The sequence below is a fragment of the Podarcis pityusensis genome, assembly GCF_964106645.2.
Source record: "Podarcis pityusensis genome assembly, chromosome: 18".
Lineage (NCBI taxonomy): Eukaryota > Metazoa > Chordata > Lepidosauria > Squamata > Lacertidae > Podarcis > Podarcis pityusensis.
Window position 1 is genome coordinate 9,031,145 of NC_138043.1, and position 18,912 is coordinate 9,050,056.

Here is an 18,912-nt window from a genome sequence, read left to right on the forward strand (position 1 = left end):
TCAGGGGCCTAATCTGGCCCACCGGCAGATTTAATTCGGCCCCCGTGGCAGTATATTTCTTGGGGTAAAATCCTTTTTAAAAAAAGCTCAACTACTTTGGTCGGCCCTCACGCATGTTCACTTCATCAAATATGGCCCTTTGAAAAAAGTTTGGGCACCCCTGCCCTAGGAGAACCTATTTCCAGGGTTAATGCTCTGCATAACCTCTGTTTGGAACTATGTAAATCTTGCTAATCCTCAGAAATTTAACACATCTTGGCTTGCCCAAGCGACTGTGTGATATATTTGTGACACTGAGGTAAGGGGATGTCCTCCTTCTGACGGCCAAAATGCAAACATTTAAAAGATGTGATACACTTTGTTCTTGGTCTCTCACCTCCTTGCAGGGAGGAGGGAGCGTGCTGCAGCAGAAGAATAAAGATCTACCTTGTTTTCACTGGACCCTGCTTCAGCACAGCTCATTATGCTCTGACCAATAACAAACCTGGGGGACTCTGAGTCTTGTAAAAGAAAGTTAGGCCTCTATAGGTACACCCCCCCTATTTTCCAGTATCAATACCTACCAGATTTCCGCTTCCTTTTCCCTTGCCCTGGGGTTTCAAGCTCTTCCGTTTTCTTACTGTTTTCTTTTTCTTTGTTTGCAACAGATTCCAGATACCCTTCAGGATACTGAATTAGGGATGAGAAATGGTTAGCCTGTGCATAGCCCTCAGAGACAACACCCCTTAATCCAACACTGGCCACTGATCTGGTCTAATCTCACAGGGAAGCTCTTAGGATTCCTTTCTCCTACCATAAGAATGCTGAGTTGCACCATCTAAATCAGGCTTCCTAACCTCGGCCCTCCAGATGTTTTTGGCCTACAACTCCCATGATCCCAAGCTAGCAGGACCAGTGGTCAGGGATGCTGGGAATTGTAGTCTCAAAACATCTGGAGGGCCGAGGTTGAGGAAGCATGATCTAAATCCATCAACCACAGCACTGCTCTTGCTGCCACCAGTGCCAAAGACTAATAATTGGTGTTACACATAACTGCAGCAATGGGAGGTACAGATGTAAAGCAAAATGTATTGCCATAAAATCCAGAGAGCTAGGCTGCCTACTGGACGGAACTGGTGTAAATGCATCTTCCCTCAAGATCTAAGCATGTTCCACTGTAACTGTTGAGCTGAAAAGGGGGACAGCTAGTTTTTTTTTTCCTAATAAAAAAGCAGCCACTAATTACTGGGGGGTGGTTTTTAGCTTAATGCCTGCATGGCTCTAACACGCTGCTCAAAATCTGAAAGTTCCAGCAGCAGGTATTGAACACAGGACATTCAATGGGCATTACAGGGAGAGAGAAAATCAAGCACACCTGAACCGGGTGTGCACTCCTGTTCAACTACCAGAGAAAGAAAACAAAGCCAAATAAGTGGCCAGAAGCATAACACAATCCTGAGAGGTTACCTTAACCACCATTTCTCTCGCAGCAGCTGGACTCTTGACCCTTCAAAGGACAATGCTTCTCAACACTCTGCAGCATGACTTACCTGCATTGTCAGCCCAAGTTTCTTCATTCTCTCCTTCCCTTCCCGGGTCCAAGGGGCTGGCTCATCATCATCTCTCCTGAGCAGGTAGCGCCACACTAAGAAGCCAGATTTCCCTGTTTCAGGCCAATATTTAACAACCTATAAAAGGAAATGAGAAGAGAGGTTTAAATGTCACACAATGCTTTCCTAATGAGCCCACTTTGAATCCACATTGCCTTACGTCTAGGCAAACTTCCTTACCTTATATATGCCGTCATATCTGTTCCCCTCTTTAGGGGCATATTTGCTATGCCTGCCCCCCTTTGCATTCCGCACCACCCTCACTGGCTTTCCGGCTCTCCAGTCCTTAGCCTCTGAGCCCTCTTTATCATTGATTGGAGCACTGCAGTTCAGCGCCAACGCCCTACAAAATAATTTTGAAAAAGAGAAAGTGTTTGTGGGAACCCAGCCCTTAGTTCTTAAAGAGATCAGAGAGGAGGAACCTGTGACCCTCCTTTTAAGTCCCATCAGCACCAGCCAGTCTGGCCAATTGCCAGGGGTGATGCAAACAGGAATCCGGCAACATCTGAAGGATCACAGGTTCCCGAAACCAGTTGTAGATCTTCGGTATGGAGATGAGGGCAGAAGACGCAAGTAGCTTTTCTTCCCGCATCACAGAATAAGCCATGGTTAAGGGCAGAAAAGCCTCACTTGACCAGGCCAAAAATCCATCTGCTCCCCATTTGCTTCCCGCACTGCTCAGCCAGATCCCTCCAGGAAGCCCATAAGCAAATTGTGAAGGAGTCATGCTGCTTTTCAATGTATTTCCAAAACAAAGCAAAGAGAATCAGCTTCTAGAACTGGAAGAAGTTGCTCAATGTATCTTTCCCATGTAATAATAAACATTATGTTTATTATTACAACCTAGAGAGATGGTCAACAAAGCAAGAATGTTTCAAGAGCCACATTAGGCAGGCCAGTAAACATCTATAAAACACCTGCTTCTTTTCTTTCTTTAAATGCTTGCAAAAATAGAAATGCTTTCATAGCTTGCCATTTCCTGAAAACCCCTTGGAAGATAAGCTCTTTTGCCTCACCTGTTCATGTTTGTAAGTTTTTGATCACAAGACTGTTCAGCTGTACGTTTGTTTCCAGAAAGGTCACGACCTCCGCTTCCCGTGTAAGTGAAAGAATTTCCATGATCCTGAAATATATTCAGATGGTTCAATCCAAGACTGGGAAAATCCCAATCACCTGGTCACTCAAGCACCTGAATAAACTGGTGTTGCCACATAAAACACTTAGGTACTTGACAAACTCCACCAATCTGCGCTTTAAAAAAAACCTGTGGCAACCAAGGAATTTTGCAATATTTTCCCAGCCCTATTTCAAATCACATACATCGCTTAACTCAGATGTTACTATATTATTGTGTCCTCCCAAACTGGTGACATTCAAGAGGATTTTTAATTCCAGTTCTGCCACACTGTGGCTGTGTAGATATATAAAAACACAGCAGCAACCCTGAGCAGCCCTTGGTCTTGCCTCTTACTGTAATCTCTCAAGGACAGCATACAGTGGTGCCTCGCAAGACGAAATTAATTCGTTCCGCAAGTTTTTTCTTCTTGCGAGTTTTTCGCCTTGCGAAGCACGGTTTCCCATAGGAATGCATTGAAAATCAATCAATGCGTTCCTATGGAGACCGTCCGGGGACAGAGGGGAAGCGCCGCGCGCCTTCCCCTCTGTCCCCGGACCTGTTTCAAAGCAAGGGGCGGCGGGGAGAAGATTGCTTCTCCCCATTGCCTGCCCTGCAATCTCCGGGGACAGAGGGGAAGGCGCGCGCGCCTTCCCCTCTGTCCTCGGAGATTGCGGGGCTGGCAACGGGGAGAAGCGATCTTCTCCCCGCCGCCCCTTGCTTCAAAAGAGGTCCGGGGACAGCGGGGAAGACGCGCTGCGCTTCCCTGCTATCCCCGGAGCTTGCGGGGCAAGCTTCGTTTTGCGAAGCAAGCCCATAGGGAAATGCGTCTTGCGAAGCGGCTAAGAAAACGAAAAACTCCTTCGTCTAGCGAGTTTTTCATCTTCCGAGGCATTCGTCTTGCGGGGTACCACTGTACTGCTTTTTTGGTGGCATGGGTGGTAATGATCATATTATTTTATTGTTAAACACGATGGGTCCTTTAACTGAGTATGTAAGTCTCCTAGAGACACTTTGTATTAGGCAACAAATAAACTGAACAACAGCATACAGCAGACTGTAACTACTATAGAATTGATACATGCATTCACCCAGTACTAACATTGTGTCACACATTATATGACAAACAAAAATAGTATTAACCTCACTGGTTCATACCAGTGTAGACAGAGAGCTTACAGGAGTGTTTCTGACATCTGACACTCTTTTCCTCTCTACACAATACATCATGTTCATACCACAAACAATTCATGTTTTCAAGTGTGAAGAAGTAAGAGCAGCACCCCATTGGAGGAGTCCATCCTATGATCCAAACTGGGATGGGAGAAAGAGGACAAACCTTTTGCCTAACAGGGTACTTCTTAAGAGCAATTTATTGGGCCTTCTAGAAAAGAGGTGAGAATGATGAGATGAGCTAACTGACACACACAACACTTACTATATCATCTTCGTAGCCGCCTGCCAGGACCAGTGAATAGGCTCCATCATTGCTTCTGCCATGTATACCTGCAACATGGGGCCTGTGGACACCCGACTCGCTTACCTATGGAGAAATGCAAATCCATGAGGTCAGGTACAGTCACATGGAAGCATCCAATTACCAAAAGGATCAATGGGGTGGGGAGATATGGAAACCTTGTAATGGTAATGAACATAAAACACTTCACCCACTATACCACCTACGAGCTATAACTGCCGTGGCTCCATTTGCAGTGAGGGTGCAGTTCCCCAAGAGCTCTTCACGTTACATTTCAGGCAGGTAAGTAACAATGGGAAAAGCAGTATTCCCCTTCTGAACGGAAAAGGTCAGAGCCACAATAAAAAAAAATGGCAGTAGCCACTTGCCAGTCCAGAATTTGTAGTTCTTGCAAACAGAGCTAAATGAGTAGCATCCTGCTTGCCATCAGATTCAAGGGCCTCCTTGCACATTCGTACCCAGATATAAATAGCAGTTGTCTGTTGTTCCCAGGAACACCCACCCACTCCACAATGGAAAAAGAATGGGGCCAGATACAGCATCTCACCTGGACTCTGAACTTCCACATGGTTCCAACTGGAACTCCAGGGATCGGCCCATAGTGGTTTGATGGGACTATGGTACACTCTCTTGTGCGACCTACACATGCCATGCCCTAGAAAATAAAGAAATCACAGATCAAAACAGAAATTGCCACAAATTAGCCCACCAATTTATTGTGCTATTGAGCTATTAAGAGAAGGACACATTCATCCATTACGTTCCCCCAAATAAAACCCATGTAACAAAGCAGTCCCATCTAAGGTTAGCACAGAATCATTCCTGCTACCTATTTAACAAATGGGTCGTTAAACCTGCCCAATACTGGCCCTGTGCTGTTGAAAGGTAGATGTTTCCAACTGCAAGCCACTGTAACTAGCAATTGTTCTCAGGACTTCCTAAGCTAGTTGTCAAGAGACAACTCTGCTTGGACCTACTTGTCACCCCTGTGACTTTTCTCTTTGTATAACACAAATGACATTCTAGTAGATTAGAGAACATGTGAAATACTTTGAGCTGGCTGAGCCATGTAATTGTGTACACATCCGTCTTGAGGTTTTTTCATGTGTCTGGCACTGTAGGAGAGCAAGACAAAACAAACCAGGATGGACCGACCTTGCCCCAGTCCCGCTGAGAGGATGAATTTGCAGATGCCATCTTGGCTTTCTTTTTGCTTTCTTTCAGCTTCTCACCAGCCAAAACCACCTCACTTGCATCATTGCGACATTCAGGACAATACCTAGTTATCAAAAAATTAAAAAACAGACGCGTCATTCGGGGGGCCAGGATTGGTTCCTAGGACTATTTTTAATATGCACTATTAGAAGAAGAAAAAACCTGTTAAAAGCTGCATCCACAATTTCATATACAGTAATTTCTAATTTCCCCCAAGATTGGTCAATCACAGAGCCAACACTAATGCACAGTGAACCTGACAAAACTCTTTCATCCAGTTTTCCTCCTTGTGAAACTGGCAGTTAGAAGTATATGAAGACAGACAAAACGGGCAAAACTAAAAAAAATACATATCCAGCTTAATAACTCAAAATGCTTTTAGCTGGGCTGCCTACAAAGGCTTTTCACAGCCCTGATAGCTGGTTGTGCCAGTTAACATACAAAGAACATGGTATTCCACTGAGCTACAGCCCTCCTACCCTGAGAGCAAAGCTGAGGTGCAAGGAAAAAAGAGGAGAGCCAGGCTGGAGCCCACATCCAACATGCTATTAAGAACCATGTTCATTACACATCAGATCACCAAGTGTCTTGCGAACACCCTTTAAAAAGGCACACAACAAACTCCTGACTAAGCCAGGAAATAGTTAGAATTAACAGAACACACATGTTGTGTGTAGAAGGTGTCAGAGCTAGACCTCTGGCATTTCCAAAGGGCAGGATATCACTTTTCATAAAAACAAGCTGAAAGGAGATAGAATGAAATGTCACAAAAGTATTTGCTGTAATCAAAACAACCCCTTGTCTTTGGGGTATTTAGGAGGACCCTTGCAAACAGGGGTTGTGAAAGCATTGGTCCCGTGATCCAGGACTGGCTAAGAAGCAGTGCTTTGACTCTTAATGGGCTTCATTTGCTTTCAATGGCAATAGGAAACAGCCATGTCTGATTGCTAGATAATATGTCAGCATCTCCAGTACATGCTCAACGATTGTCCAGAGTAAATTAGGCAGAAATGGAAGGAAGGAAGAAATAGGCACCCAAACCTCAACAATGGTTTTAATCAGCCATATGGGGGGGGGGGGGTTCCAGGGTATTGATCCCACCCCCAAGATTACTTTCAAACCAGAAGGGCCATGGGTCATGTGACCTTAAGGCTCACCGTAAGCATCCACTGTTTTTATAATACTTTATTCTCTGTCTGCTTACGAATCAATTTTAAAAACTGCCAATATTTGTCTCCTCACTATTTTACTGGCTTACTATATTTGTTCAGTTAATTTTATGTTATGTTTGTTCACCTGTTTCCTTTTATTATGTACTGTTAAAACTTCAATAAACATTATAATTTCCAAAAAGTGTTCATTGCTACTTACCAGTCCTCATCATCAGGTATCCTGTTAAGGGGTGGGTTAAGACAGTAGATGTGGAAGGCCATGTCACACTCATCACACATTAGCTGTTTCTCTGGATCCTGCTTCCCTCCACACACATGGCAGGCGCACATCCGGCAGGTTTTGCTAGGGTTGTCTTTGCAGTGCTTACACACAGGTCCACTCTGCCCTGTGAAAAAGGAAACACAACACACAACATACTGATCAGGCCAAGGAGAGCAAGTCACAAGAAACCTCACAGAGGGCGATTATTTGCTAGGATAACTAAATGGGAACTTTATGCCACCCACTGGGGGCGGACGACAGCTGGTTTGCTGGAAGATTTCAGAGAATGCTTTATCCTGACCCAGTATGGCATTTTTTCCCCCCAGTGACAGCTATCATCTAAGTGCTTAGGAGGGAGAAGTGATACGACTTACTTTTTAGTGGGCTCTCAGCGGTAAGTGGAACAGCACAGCCAGGTTCTTCAATCTTGTAGATTTCATCCACAAGAGTAATTCGGCAATCATTCAAGGTATCTCCAGCATCCCTAGAAGGGAAGCATATAAGAATTGGCTGCACATCAAGAAGAAGAAGAAGAAGAAGAAGAAGAAGAAGAAGAAGAGATTTTGGTACACACATATGGCATGTTAAGAGAAATGCCTCTCCCATCCCTGGGCTTAGGTCATCAGACAGCACAAAATAAGGATTTGGGGTGCCGCAGAATAAATTTTTCCATGGAGCCCTGGCAGATGGGATCCCCTGCTCATAATCTATCACTTACCCAAGAACTATCTTGGCATATAACTCCTTGTATGTTCTGGTTTCTCGTTTTTGCAGGATCTCTGCATCATACCAAAATCCCCTCTCCTTTGGATCATCAGGATTGTAATTCAGCATGACGACATCTCCTATTTCTAGCTCCTCCCACTTGAGAGTCGTCCTGGCACGAGCACGCACGTTTCTGGAGCTCAGCTGAATGACACCATTCTCTGGATAGCTTCATTGGGGGACAGGGGGAGGCGGTAAGAAAACAATCCCACATGGTAAATGCAACCCACCCTACCATAGCAAAATAAGTCTTAAAATTATCATCAATCACTTAAACTGTTCAAATTTTTTCAAGCACTGTACATAGAGTAAAAACTAAAAGAAGTCCCTGCTTGCACTGGAAATGTGGAGGCCTAGACAAGATAACAAGAACAAAAAAGGCTTCTCCCGAGGACTTTTTGCCTATTTCTCCGACAACAAAAAATGAAAATAAGGGGGAATACTGGATGTGTGGAGAAATTCTATTAAAATTATCTCACTTGGAATAAGAGAAATGCTTTTTAAGACAAGATACGCAATACATGAAGATCTGTAGAATTCCAGTAACGGTGAGAAACCCTATAGCCAATGGGCCTCTTTAGGCCTGGCAAGCCTTGGAGGTTGACCTGCCAGGCAGTTTTGGGTAAACCACACTCCTCTTTCCCTGGGCTGATGTCATATACGATGTCAGGTGCAGCAAAGTTTACACTGCAGGTTGAAACCTCAGAGTGCAGCTAAAAGAATATATTTTTTCCACCGTAGTCACAGCTTGAACTCCAAAAAAAAAGTGTTCCTTGTGAAGCCACAGTTTGTATTCAAGGCAGGCTGCAAAGGAGGAATCAGGAGCACACTTAAGAGTGCCTTACCAATTTGTTCCTTTGAAATTGAGTCACATGACATGACTATGATGTCATGTAACTGATACCTGTCAACTTACACCTATCAAAGTGGCTCACAGTGGGTGGGGAAGATCAGGACCTGGCTTGCCTGCTCTATTCTCTCCTTCACCCCTGAACTAGAAAGTGATAATTCCTGTGTGCACTGTAGTATAAACATATGCAGCACTCAGGCTCAAGTTGCATTTCTGCACCTAGCAGGCACTGCCATCTTCATGAGTAGTATACTGGGACCTCCAGTTTCTTGTGAACTGCCATCTTTTGGTGATCTACTGCAACACAGAGGCTGCCTCATTATTATTATTTTTTTAGGTATAGAAATTACTTTAATTTTAAAAAAAGAAGTCAGAGAACGATGATTCACAACTTCAAACGCTGTTCTAGAATGGCAAAACAAGTAGGCATTATCTTTTCCCCAAAACATAAAATTTCAGTTACAATTTCAGATGTAGAAAACAAGGATTTCCCAAGGCAAGATCAGATAGCAGTAAGCTCTTAAGATCACAAATGAATTGTATAGCCTACAGTTGTCAAAGTGATTGAAATACATTTAAGAATTGTCAGGAAACAGTTCAGTTATGCTTCAGTAAAAAACCCACAACATATTAGTAAACTTATGGCCTGTTTTTCAAAAAAATAAACCATATACCTTGTAGAATATGGCAAATAAAACACTGACAATCAATGCCAGTAGCTTTCAATATCAAATCATAAATAAAAGCTATTGTACAAAAAAAAAACAAAAAACAAACCACCAAACATGATAAAGCCTACCAGTTACATTTCAGTTCTTATTTATAAAACAAACAAATGTTAGTGCAACAATATGTCAGCATATCATGCTTTGGAAATTTAATGACCACATTTTATATACACAGGATACAGCAATGTCTTAAACTGGAAGAAATGAGGAAAAAATATGCAACAGATTTTTTTTTTGGCTGTCTCATTTTTTTTTTATAGAAAAGAGTGCAGGGAAAACTAGGAGCAAACCATTTCTAAAAGCAGCCACTTACAGCCGGCAGTAAAGTGGCCCATGTTTTGCCAAAGAAAAAGGTAGCCTCACATGGCAGCCAAGGAAAGCCCCCCACTTTTCCAAGGGGAAAGGGAGCAGGAAGGAGTGGCAGAGGGCTTGCCTGTTCTGTCCTGCACAGTAAGGCACTCCAGGTGCTTCAAGCAACTCCCAGAGATGGAGAGCAGGCAGGGATCATCATGCAGTTCCACGGCTATCACCACCCACCTCTGCAGCTCCAAGTTCAGAAAGGTGGCTGGGGCAATATAGCACATTCAGCATAGAAAACAAAGTGTGAATGCCCGGTTACATGTATACCCAAAAGACATTCCCAATGCTTTAGTTGAGATTCCTGCATTGCAGAGGGTTGAACTAGATGACCCTCAGGGACCCTTCAACACTACAATTCTATGATGCTATTATTCTTTGAATGCTAGGCTGAACTCCACCATCAGGCGTTTGCAAAAAAAAAATAAAAATAGCCTGTTGTTCTAAAGGGACTAGAAAAAAACCAAAACACTCACTCTTCATATTTCACATGATATACAATGTCCTCTTCAGCAATGGCTTCTTGCAGATCAGATTCCTCATCACTCTCACTTGCCTTGTTGGCAGCTTTTTCTTTCTGGGTCACGTTGACAACCTGAGCTTCAAACCAGGCCCCCATGCTTGTATCACGAGCATCCACTAGCTCATTGATCTAAAAACAAAAGCCCAGAGTCCAGCTATTTAGTTGTTTTTAAATAAACTCAATCTTGAAAATTACAGCCATTTCAAAAGGTAAACAGCATTCATTTCTGAAAAGCAATAAAGTCGAAGGGAAATGGGTATTTGGAGTGTTACATCATAGGTGGCCAATCTTCTGGGGGCACATACCAGAAGGAAAGAAGTGGGTAGATCAACAGATGGGCACTTTTATAGTTAAAGACACATTCCAACACATTCCAACCAGGCAGAAATATTTTAGAACAGGCTTTCCCAAACTCAGGTCTCTGGCTGTTTTTAGACTATGATTCCCATCATCCCTGGCCACTGGTTCTGCTATCTATGGATGATGGGAGTTGTAGTTCAACAACAGCTGGAGACCTGAGTTTGGGATACCCTGTTCTAGAATGGCATGGAGCAGCACTGGAGAAAGTCCTGAGGGCCATATAGAGGTCTGAAGAGCCACAATCGGCTCCGAGGCCTGAGGTTCTGCATCCATGGCACACAGAAAGGGCCTCACTACTTTTGTTTCCTTCTCCTGTTCTGTGCTATTGCCTGACCCCTGCCTCAGTAGCCCAGGAGACAAAGAACACATGAAGATGATGGATTCTTCAGAGATAGCCGACCTGACTGGAAGAGTCCACGACCAGAAGGAGGAGTACCAGGAGGAATGGATGAAATTCAAAGACTACTTAGTTAAATATGTTAAGATAATTTAATTGGAAAAGCTTGCAAATACCAGATAGGCTTAGGATTTAAATATGTAATGTTAGCGATTAAAATGTTTAAAGTTAAAATAGAAAAAAAGAAAGATGTTAAGCGATTAAGTTAATTTTATGAGAAAATTGGTTTTGGAAAACTGTTATAATGATATACACTGAAATTCAACTAGGGGGATTCAAGGAAGTCACTTAACAATGTCACTAAGATTGGTTTAAATACAGTTGAGATTTATGTTTAATTTTTTTTTGGAAAATTAATTTTAAAAATTGGGGGAGAAAAGGAAACAAAGAACACAAAGGAACAACTGTGGATTGTAAAATGCACCAGATACTTTCAGGCTAGGCTTGTACCCTATTCTGCTTCATCATTAATCTATGATATTAACCTTGTGCAGCAGTGCAGATGTTGTTAGGTTTTCAGACCAGTCTTTTAATATGGGCAGAAATATTCTTCTGCAAATGCATTTTTTAAAGAAAGCTAAGGAGTACCATATCATGACCTTTCCTTCCCCCTTTATCAAATTAACAAAAAGCTGAGCAACTGCAATAAAAGGATTATATTTCATTTTTCAAAAAGGAAATACTCCAAATGCAAGTGTTCACAGTTGGACTGGTATTCAACTTCATGCATTTGTACCTTCCCTTTCTCTATCCAGAAATGTTGTATAGGTTTTATCCCATTGCAGTTGATAACAGCTCAGTTTCAACGTGTGTCCAATTTGTTGATATTTTGCTTGTTTTTAGATACAGCTATTTATTTAGGAAAGTGTCAAAATACATTTTCTCATTTGATTAACCGACCAATGAAATTGACCAATGAATTTGTATAAACTGCAAAATGAAATCAATTCTAACATGTTTGGAGTTGTGTTTTTTTAAGAATTTATAGACATTTTTGTTTTGCTCATTTGATATTAAAATTAAGCCTAAAGCCACCTTACCTTGTAGAATCCAAAGCCTGGGTCCACCAGATCAGTTTGGCTTGCTGTGCTTGGTGGTCCCTCCATTTCCACAGCCCCCTCCCCATTATTGGAGTTTTTATCAGATTCACTTTGGCCTGAACCACACCCAGAGTCCGTGTCTGAAAGTTCAGAATCCTTCTCTTTGTTAGCCAAAGGCAGAAGGGCAGGGCTTTGCCTCACCAGCAGTTGGACTATATCATTCAGGCCAACGCTGTAATCGAAAAGGGAATGACCATCTTCCATCTGTAAAATAAGAGTAGGAAGACCACCAGTCACATATCAACATCCAACAACTTAACACACAACCAACCCAAAAACCATTTGAAGTGGGTCAAAATGTTTTGCCCCATTCAGTTTTAATTCCTAGGTTCGATGCCCATTTTCTTTTCATGCCAGCATTTCTGTGAATAGATTAAACAAAGTTAAAACAAATTGTTGTGCAGTGTTGGCTGTACCAAGCACAAGATGCTAGTCTCCATTCCCTAGTACAACAAAAAGCTTCGAGACCATCAAGTAGTTGAAGAATAGGTTCATCCTACACATAAAATGTGTATACAACTGTCTATACAACTGTCCTCTTTTCAACTCCCAAGGAATCCATTATACTACTCAGCAAGCTACCCATACAACTCACACCATATCGTCCTGTTATCACTATCTTCAGAAATATCACAAGTTGCTTCATTTCTTTTCAACACTATAAGAAAGCAAAATATAGCTCCATCCTTATTTCAGTTATCGTGATACCGTATATATTAAAATATTGCAATGTTTAGCTCAAAGCTTTCCAAACTGTGTGTCATGACATGTTAGTGTGTTGGCTGCAGTGTACAGGTGTGACAGTGTATAGGTATGTCGCACTAACGCTTCTTTTGCTCCTCCTGGGGCTGGAAAGGGGTTAGCTTAACCTCCAGTTTGCTAGTAAAACTCAATTACTGTGTCGTGAAATGATGCATGTCTAGAAAGTGTGTCACCAACATAAAAAGTTTTGAAAGCCCTGGTTTAGCTGGTACTATATCGTGATGTTGAAAACCAAATATTGCCCATCCCTAGTCTTTTTTGTTGTTGTTGTTTATTTTATTATTTTAAACAAAGTAATAATAATAAATAAATGGAAATAAAACTTTGTCCCCCACCCCCAAGACCATTCCATTATAACTATCCAACCTCCTCAAATTTCAACACCTCTTGCGATGGTCTGACCAATTCCCCTCATCACAGCTTTCATTGTACAGTATCCCATATTATTGCTTGAGTATTTTGACCCCTTCTCATTAATTTCCCATATTTCTATATTTCCCTATCTTATTTACTGTTTGACTATTATTGAAGATCCTCATATCTAACCATCTTCTGGCTTCCTTATAATCTTTCTTACCCAGCCCTAGTCTTACGTATTACAGTGGTACCTCGGGTTAAGAACTTAATTCGTTCTTGAGGTCTGTTCTTAACCTGAAACTGTTCTTAACCTGAAGCACCACTTTAGCTAATGGGGCCTCCTGCTGCTGCACGGTTTCTGTTCTCATCCTGAAGCAAAGTTCTTAACCCGAGGTAGTATTTCTGGGTTAGCAGAGTCTGTAAACCTGAAGCATCTGTAACCTGAGGTACCATAGCATAAGGTCTTGTGGGTTAGAGACACTTTGTCATATGCAACTGGCCTAAGAAAGTTGCCAAACAGACTAATGCTGCAACTTCTCTGAAAGTTATTGTAAACACTGCAGGTCTTTACATTCTTCCATTTCTTTGTCAATTCAGAACACCTAGTGTGTGCCCCCCCCCCCAACAACCAACCAACAAATCAATCTACAGGTTTCATCAACAATTTAGGTCTGTATTACTCGTTTGGGAACACTAGAAGCTGGGAACAGGAATTAGCCTGCAAAGTTTTCCATTGATTCTGCACCTTACAGTACATATCTTAGGACAAAGATGTCCACATGCATTTATCAGACAATTATTCCTAAAGAGCTACTCTCAACCAAAAGAAATTCAACTAATGCTCTTTGATGAGGACACATTTGTACTTGCGGCGCAAGTTCCTCAGCATGTGGCATATGTAACAGCAGGATCTCTAAAGAAAGCCGAAGTAAAAGCAAGAATAAAGCATTCTTTTCTCTTTCTTATTCAATCAAAATGTCATCATTTAGTGAATATGCATAGCACAATAAACAGTAAACCTAAGTGAAGAGGAATGACTGGAGTAGTGGCATCCTTAGGAAAAGGTTTTTCAACTTGAAAAGCTTTTTCAGCAGACTCCCAAGCAAAGGGGAGGGGGAGGCTGAGGGAACACTCCACAAGGTAGGGTGTTTGAAAAAGTATGAGGCTGCCAGCTCTGCAGGCAAGGGGTGACATATCTGGGCTCCTGAGCCCCACAGGGGTGCCACAGAAAGAATATCAGGGGAGCCATGGACTTAAAAAAAGGTTGAAAACCTCTGGGATAGGACATAGCCATGTTTCTCTTCCTGCCCCTGCTCCTGGGTCTCTTAACAGCAGCCTGCAACCAAAGTTTTAGTTGCAAGGAAACTTATCTCCAGCAACATTCTAGGAGATAAAGCAAAAGTTTTAGCTATGAATGCTCAGCTTTTTAGTTGCAATTTTATTAACGTTGCTAATTTTGTTTTATAGATTATAAATGCCTTATTGATTTGTTAATTGTATGATGACTTTTGCGGTAATTGTGATTTTTAGCTTATTTTTTGTTGCAATTTTGTTAAGTGTTTTACAGATTGTAATTGTTTTATTGATGTTTGTTAATTATTTTATATTATTTATGCTGCATTCGTGATGTTCTATTGTGTTTTGTTATGTTATTGTTATTTATTGTTTGCAAGCCACTTTGAGATTCATTTGAATTAAAAGTGGCATAGAAATATAATCAATCTATATTTGATTAAGTTTCCCAAGCACACACACCCCCTCTGCAACTATAGCAATGTCCCACATGTAATCAATGTGGCACAAAAGGAATAGGGAAGAGGAAAACAATCCTTGGAGCAGCTACTGCTTCACTGGCCAATGACAGGGCCAATTTGATCTCTCTATTGCCATTATGTTCTTCCTGGGAGACACAGTGTACAACCACCCAGGGGCTCCAAGTCACCAGGCTGGTGCCAAGAGGCCACTGTGCCTCCCCTCAGCTATGAAATCTCATGTAACTGGCAGCTGGAACACAGTGCCCTTTCATGCAGGGAGCTCCTCCTCCTCCTTTGGCTGATAGACGGGGCAGGCTCGACTTCCAACTGCTATAGATTAAACCACAGCAAGTAAACATGAATTTAAAGTTTAACAAACCCTAGAACTCTTGCATTAGTGCACATAAGGGAGCACTGACAAAAAATATGTCACATCTGAACCACACCATAGTCTCATTCCATTTTCTCTTCTGTCCCCATCCCTTTTTATACTGGGTTTATGTGAGCCTGCATGCAGGGCTGTCGTATTGTTTAAGATCTGCACAGTGCTTACAAAAGCTTTCGTAAAGTTAATGGCTAGCTCCTAACTAGCATCAAATAAGGACAGACCACTTCCTCCAAAAAAAGATATAGCTCAAGTTTTAACACGCAGCAATCCACCTAACTAGCATTTCTGGAAGCCTAAAGGAAATAATTTTCAGCTTCACCACCTTCAGCAAACCCTCTCTATACTGAAGTGCTTGCCAAGGAACCCCAGTCTATATACCCCTGGATTCCTCTCTTGCTGCAATACTGAGTCAGCTTCCTACCATATGTTCCTAGCCTGAGATTATTCTAGGGCAGGGATAGTGAACATGTGGCCCTGCAGATGTTGTTGGACTTCCAGTTCCCATCAGTCCTAGCCAGCACAGCCAGTGGTCAGGGATTATTTGCGCTGCAGCCCTCCAGATGCTGCCAGACTTCATATTTCCCATCCCTCTTATGGGGTGTATAGTTCATTCCCCCATCACTATCTACATGAACCAAGAATGCATCCTTGAATGAAATACTCCCCTATGCTGTGCATTTCAGAAAAGTAACACTGGTGTCTAGCTGTCTTTTGGGGAAGCTTATCCACAATTAGTGGCCTGTGCACTGAGGAGCCTGGGATCCCTGGAACAAATCACCGGTTTAAGGGAAATTATTCACCCCTTCAAATGCTATGGGAATGTTATGATGTATTAAAGAGGGTATGTAAAATACCAAATCAAACAGACAAAACTCCAACAGACCACATTTTCAACAGTTTTGAACAATCTCAAGCTCAGACCTTGACGGTTCTTCAAGGTCTTGCAAACACATACACACTCAGAGATACAATCTAATCACCAAATGGCACTTTAAACCTGGGCTATGGTCACAACAACAGAATGTGCTGACGCCGATTCCCCTCCAATGGGATTTTTATTTTTATTATTTATTCTATTTCTATACCGCTTTATAGTTTAAAGAACAAAACTCAAAGCACTTTACAACAAATTAAGACATCAAATAAAACAATCCAGAATAAAACTAATACAAGCTTCAAGAATAATATTTCAGATCTTTCTCTACATAACGTTTTGCTTCCCCCAGTCGCCAGTTGCAGAACACGCCTGGCTAATTTCAAAAGACAGTAACATTAAGAAAGCACTCGCTCACCTGGACAAGGACCCTATTTTCCTTCTCATTCTGAACGCATCCCTGAATTATTTTTTCATTTCAATACTGCAAAATCACAAAAATTTACTGATATGGTGCACAATATCTCAAATTACAACTAAAACCATCAAAAAATGAAATTAAAGCAAAATACAATAAAGAATCACAAGTACAGAATGGGTCATGTAACAAGAAAGAGTAAATGTTCTCCTATGGTGGCTTGCTGAAATAACCAAGTCTTCAGTTGGTGTCCAAAATTCATTATAGACAATGCCAGCTTGATTTCATTAGGTAAAGAGTTTCGTAACTGCAGTGTGCCATCACACTAAGTGCACAATTTCATGCAGAGGACAGTTTGACACTGCTAGAAATGTCTCAATGACAGATCACCAAGTTCAGAAAGATATAAGGTATAAGGAATAAGGTGATCTTATAAAGTACACTGGCCCCGGGTTATTTAGTTTTATATGAAGTAAGTAAAACCTTGAATATAGGTTGCCACTGTACTGGCACACAAAGCAGCTCTCAACAGGTGTTATGTCGTCATTAGCCAACATAACTGGGCTGCAGAATTCTGCACCAGCTGAAGTTTCTACAGTACACCAACCTTAAGAATAAGCCCCACATAGACCACATTACAATACTGTAGTCTATCCACATTACAGTGCTTGAGCCACTGTAACCAACCTATCCCAGACAGATGTGAAGCTGGTAAAAGGTACTCCTAGCCACTAAGGTATCCTAAGCCTCAAGTGACACATCTACATCCCAAGTACCCACAAAATGTGTATGTACTTCTCCAGAGTTTGTGCAACCCCACCCAGAACAGGCAACTAGTGCATCTCCCAGACATGGGAACCATGCATCCACAGTGCTTCTGTTTTGCCAAGATTTAAACTCAAGTATTACCCCTCATCTGACCTACCACTGCCTTTCAGGCATCAGTCCAGAACTAGCACAATATTATAAAGAGCAGAACAGGATATAATCAACACACTGGTGACCCTCTGCCCTAAAACTGCTAATGAACCCAAAGCTCCTAATAAAATTGCTGAGCTAACAATCAAAATCCAAAAGAGAAGATCTTTTTAACATTTCGAGCAGAACACAAGCTTTTCAAGTTCACAGAACACACCATCAAGCAGAATGGAAGAGCAGCTAAATGCAAATATATTTACCTAACAAAAGATAATTACTTTATATATCACTCTGAATCTCATTTACAAGGACTGAAGCAAGAACAATCTTTCTAAAATGCCAACCTAACATCAAAACACTGATTTCAGCAGAACACTAGAGGGAACAAGTACATTGAGATACCTCAGGACTAAGACGGAGAGATCACTGAAAGAGCATGTGTCAGTACAAAGTATTGTTTAAACAAAGTCGCTAGATGGCAGTGCAAGTCAGGCTTGTTGTTGTTTTCCTTTTTAACAAAGTTAGCAATAAACTTAGCTCAAAAGTTCTCAATCAATTCATGCAACTCTCTCCAAAGAGGCTACTAGCCAGGACTCATTCTCAGTCTAAGCACATTTGTAAAGTTAACAATCTAGCTACAAATTTCAATCCTTGGTTGCCCATTAACATCAATGACCAAGCATGCTACCAACAGCAGGATGAAAACCTGCATTAGTTCTACCCTGCAGGCACAACAGCTCCAGCAGCACTCAATGCATGCATGCTATGTTAAGATGCATATCTGCCAGCTTCTTACATAACCCCTCCAGTAGGTGTGCTTGCTTCACAAAGCAATGTGCTTCATCAGAATCCTAGCATTCACTGCAACAATACTTTATTAGTGGAAAACTCAAGCTGAAAAGCCCTTGTATCAAAAGTGGTGGAGCAAACCCATAGCTTCCTTTTTAAAGCCAATCTTTGTTTCTTTCAACCGAGACTGAAAAATGCATTTCCTTCTTCTGCACCACACATAAAGATTTGGGCCCAATCAGCACTATAAATTTAAAGCAGTATCGTCCCACTTTAAAGAGTCATGGTATTTTCCGAAGAACCCTTGGGAAATGTAGTTTGTTACAGGCACTGAGAGCTGCTCAGAGTTCATTGTTAAATGACTGAGAATTGGGAATAGGGATGTCCTAACAACTCTCAGCATTCTTAACTAGCTGAAGTTTCCAAGATTCTTTGGGGGAACCACAGCTGTTTAAAGTGGGATAATACTGCTTTAAACGTATAGAGTAGGTGGGGCCTGGATGGCAGTGAGGATGCACAAGATGGCAGATGGGAGAGGGAAGAACAATGGGAGACGGGTACCTGTTTGCCCCTGTAGAAGAGCCTTTGCCTATCAGGTGCCACCCTAAACACTTCATGTATCCTCTGCCGGAGCTCTTCCACCTTGGTGAGCTTGGAAAGGGAGTCCACTCGGTGCGTCTCTTTCCCATCCATGCTGCGCACTTGAATCCACATTGTGGCTGGACCTTTGTCAAGGGACAAGC

General features: G+C 42.0%; 2 protein-coding genes across 5 annotated transcripts in view; one reads left to right on the forward strand and one right to left on the reverse strand.

Moving 5' to 3' along the window:
• LOC308467332 (perilipin-3-like) overlaps positions 1-18,912 on the forward strand; it is a 175,117-nt gene that overhangs the window by 110,865 nt on the left and 45,340 nt on the right. The gene's annotated exons all lie outside the window — the stretch shown is intronic.
• Positions 1-18,912, reverse strand: part of UHRF1 (ubiquitin like with PHD and ring finger domains 1) — a 33,476-nt gene that overhangs the window by 5,049 nt on the left and 9,515 nt on the right. For all 3 annotated transcript variants that reach the window (XM_080988851.1, XM_080988852.1, XM_080988850.1), the window contains exons 2-14: positions 18,731-18,894; positions 11,850-12,113; positions 10,006-10,181; positions 7,548-7,763; positions 7,204-7,313; positions 6,767-6,953; positions 5,336-5,459; positions 4,728-4,835; positions 4,142-4,246; positions 2,606-2,712; positions 1,770-1,932; positions 1,530-1,667; positions 564-669 (exon numbers count right to left, since the gene is read on the reverse strand). In XM_080988851.1, the coding sequence (XP_080844977.1) occupies positions 564-669; positions 1,530-1,667; positions 1,770-1,932; positions 2,606-2,712; positions 4,142-4,246; positions 4,728-4,835; positions 5,336-5,459; positions 6,767-6,953; positions 7,204-7,313; positions 7,548-7,763; positions 10,006-10,181; positions 11,850-12,113; positions 18,731-18,883 (1,957 nt within the window). In that variant the 5' untranslated portion in view covers positions 18,884-18,894. The remainder of the gene's footprint in view (positions 1-563; positions 670-1,529; positions 1,668-1,769; positions 1,933-2,605; positions 2,713-4,141; positions 4,247-4,727; positions 4,836-5,335; positions 5,460-6,766; positions 6,954-7,203; positions 7,314-7,547; positions 7,764-10,005; positions 10,182-11,849; positions 12,114-18,730; positions 18,895-18,912) is intronic.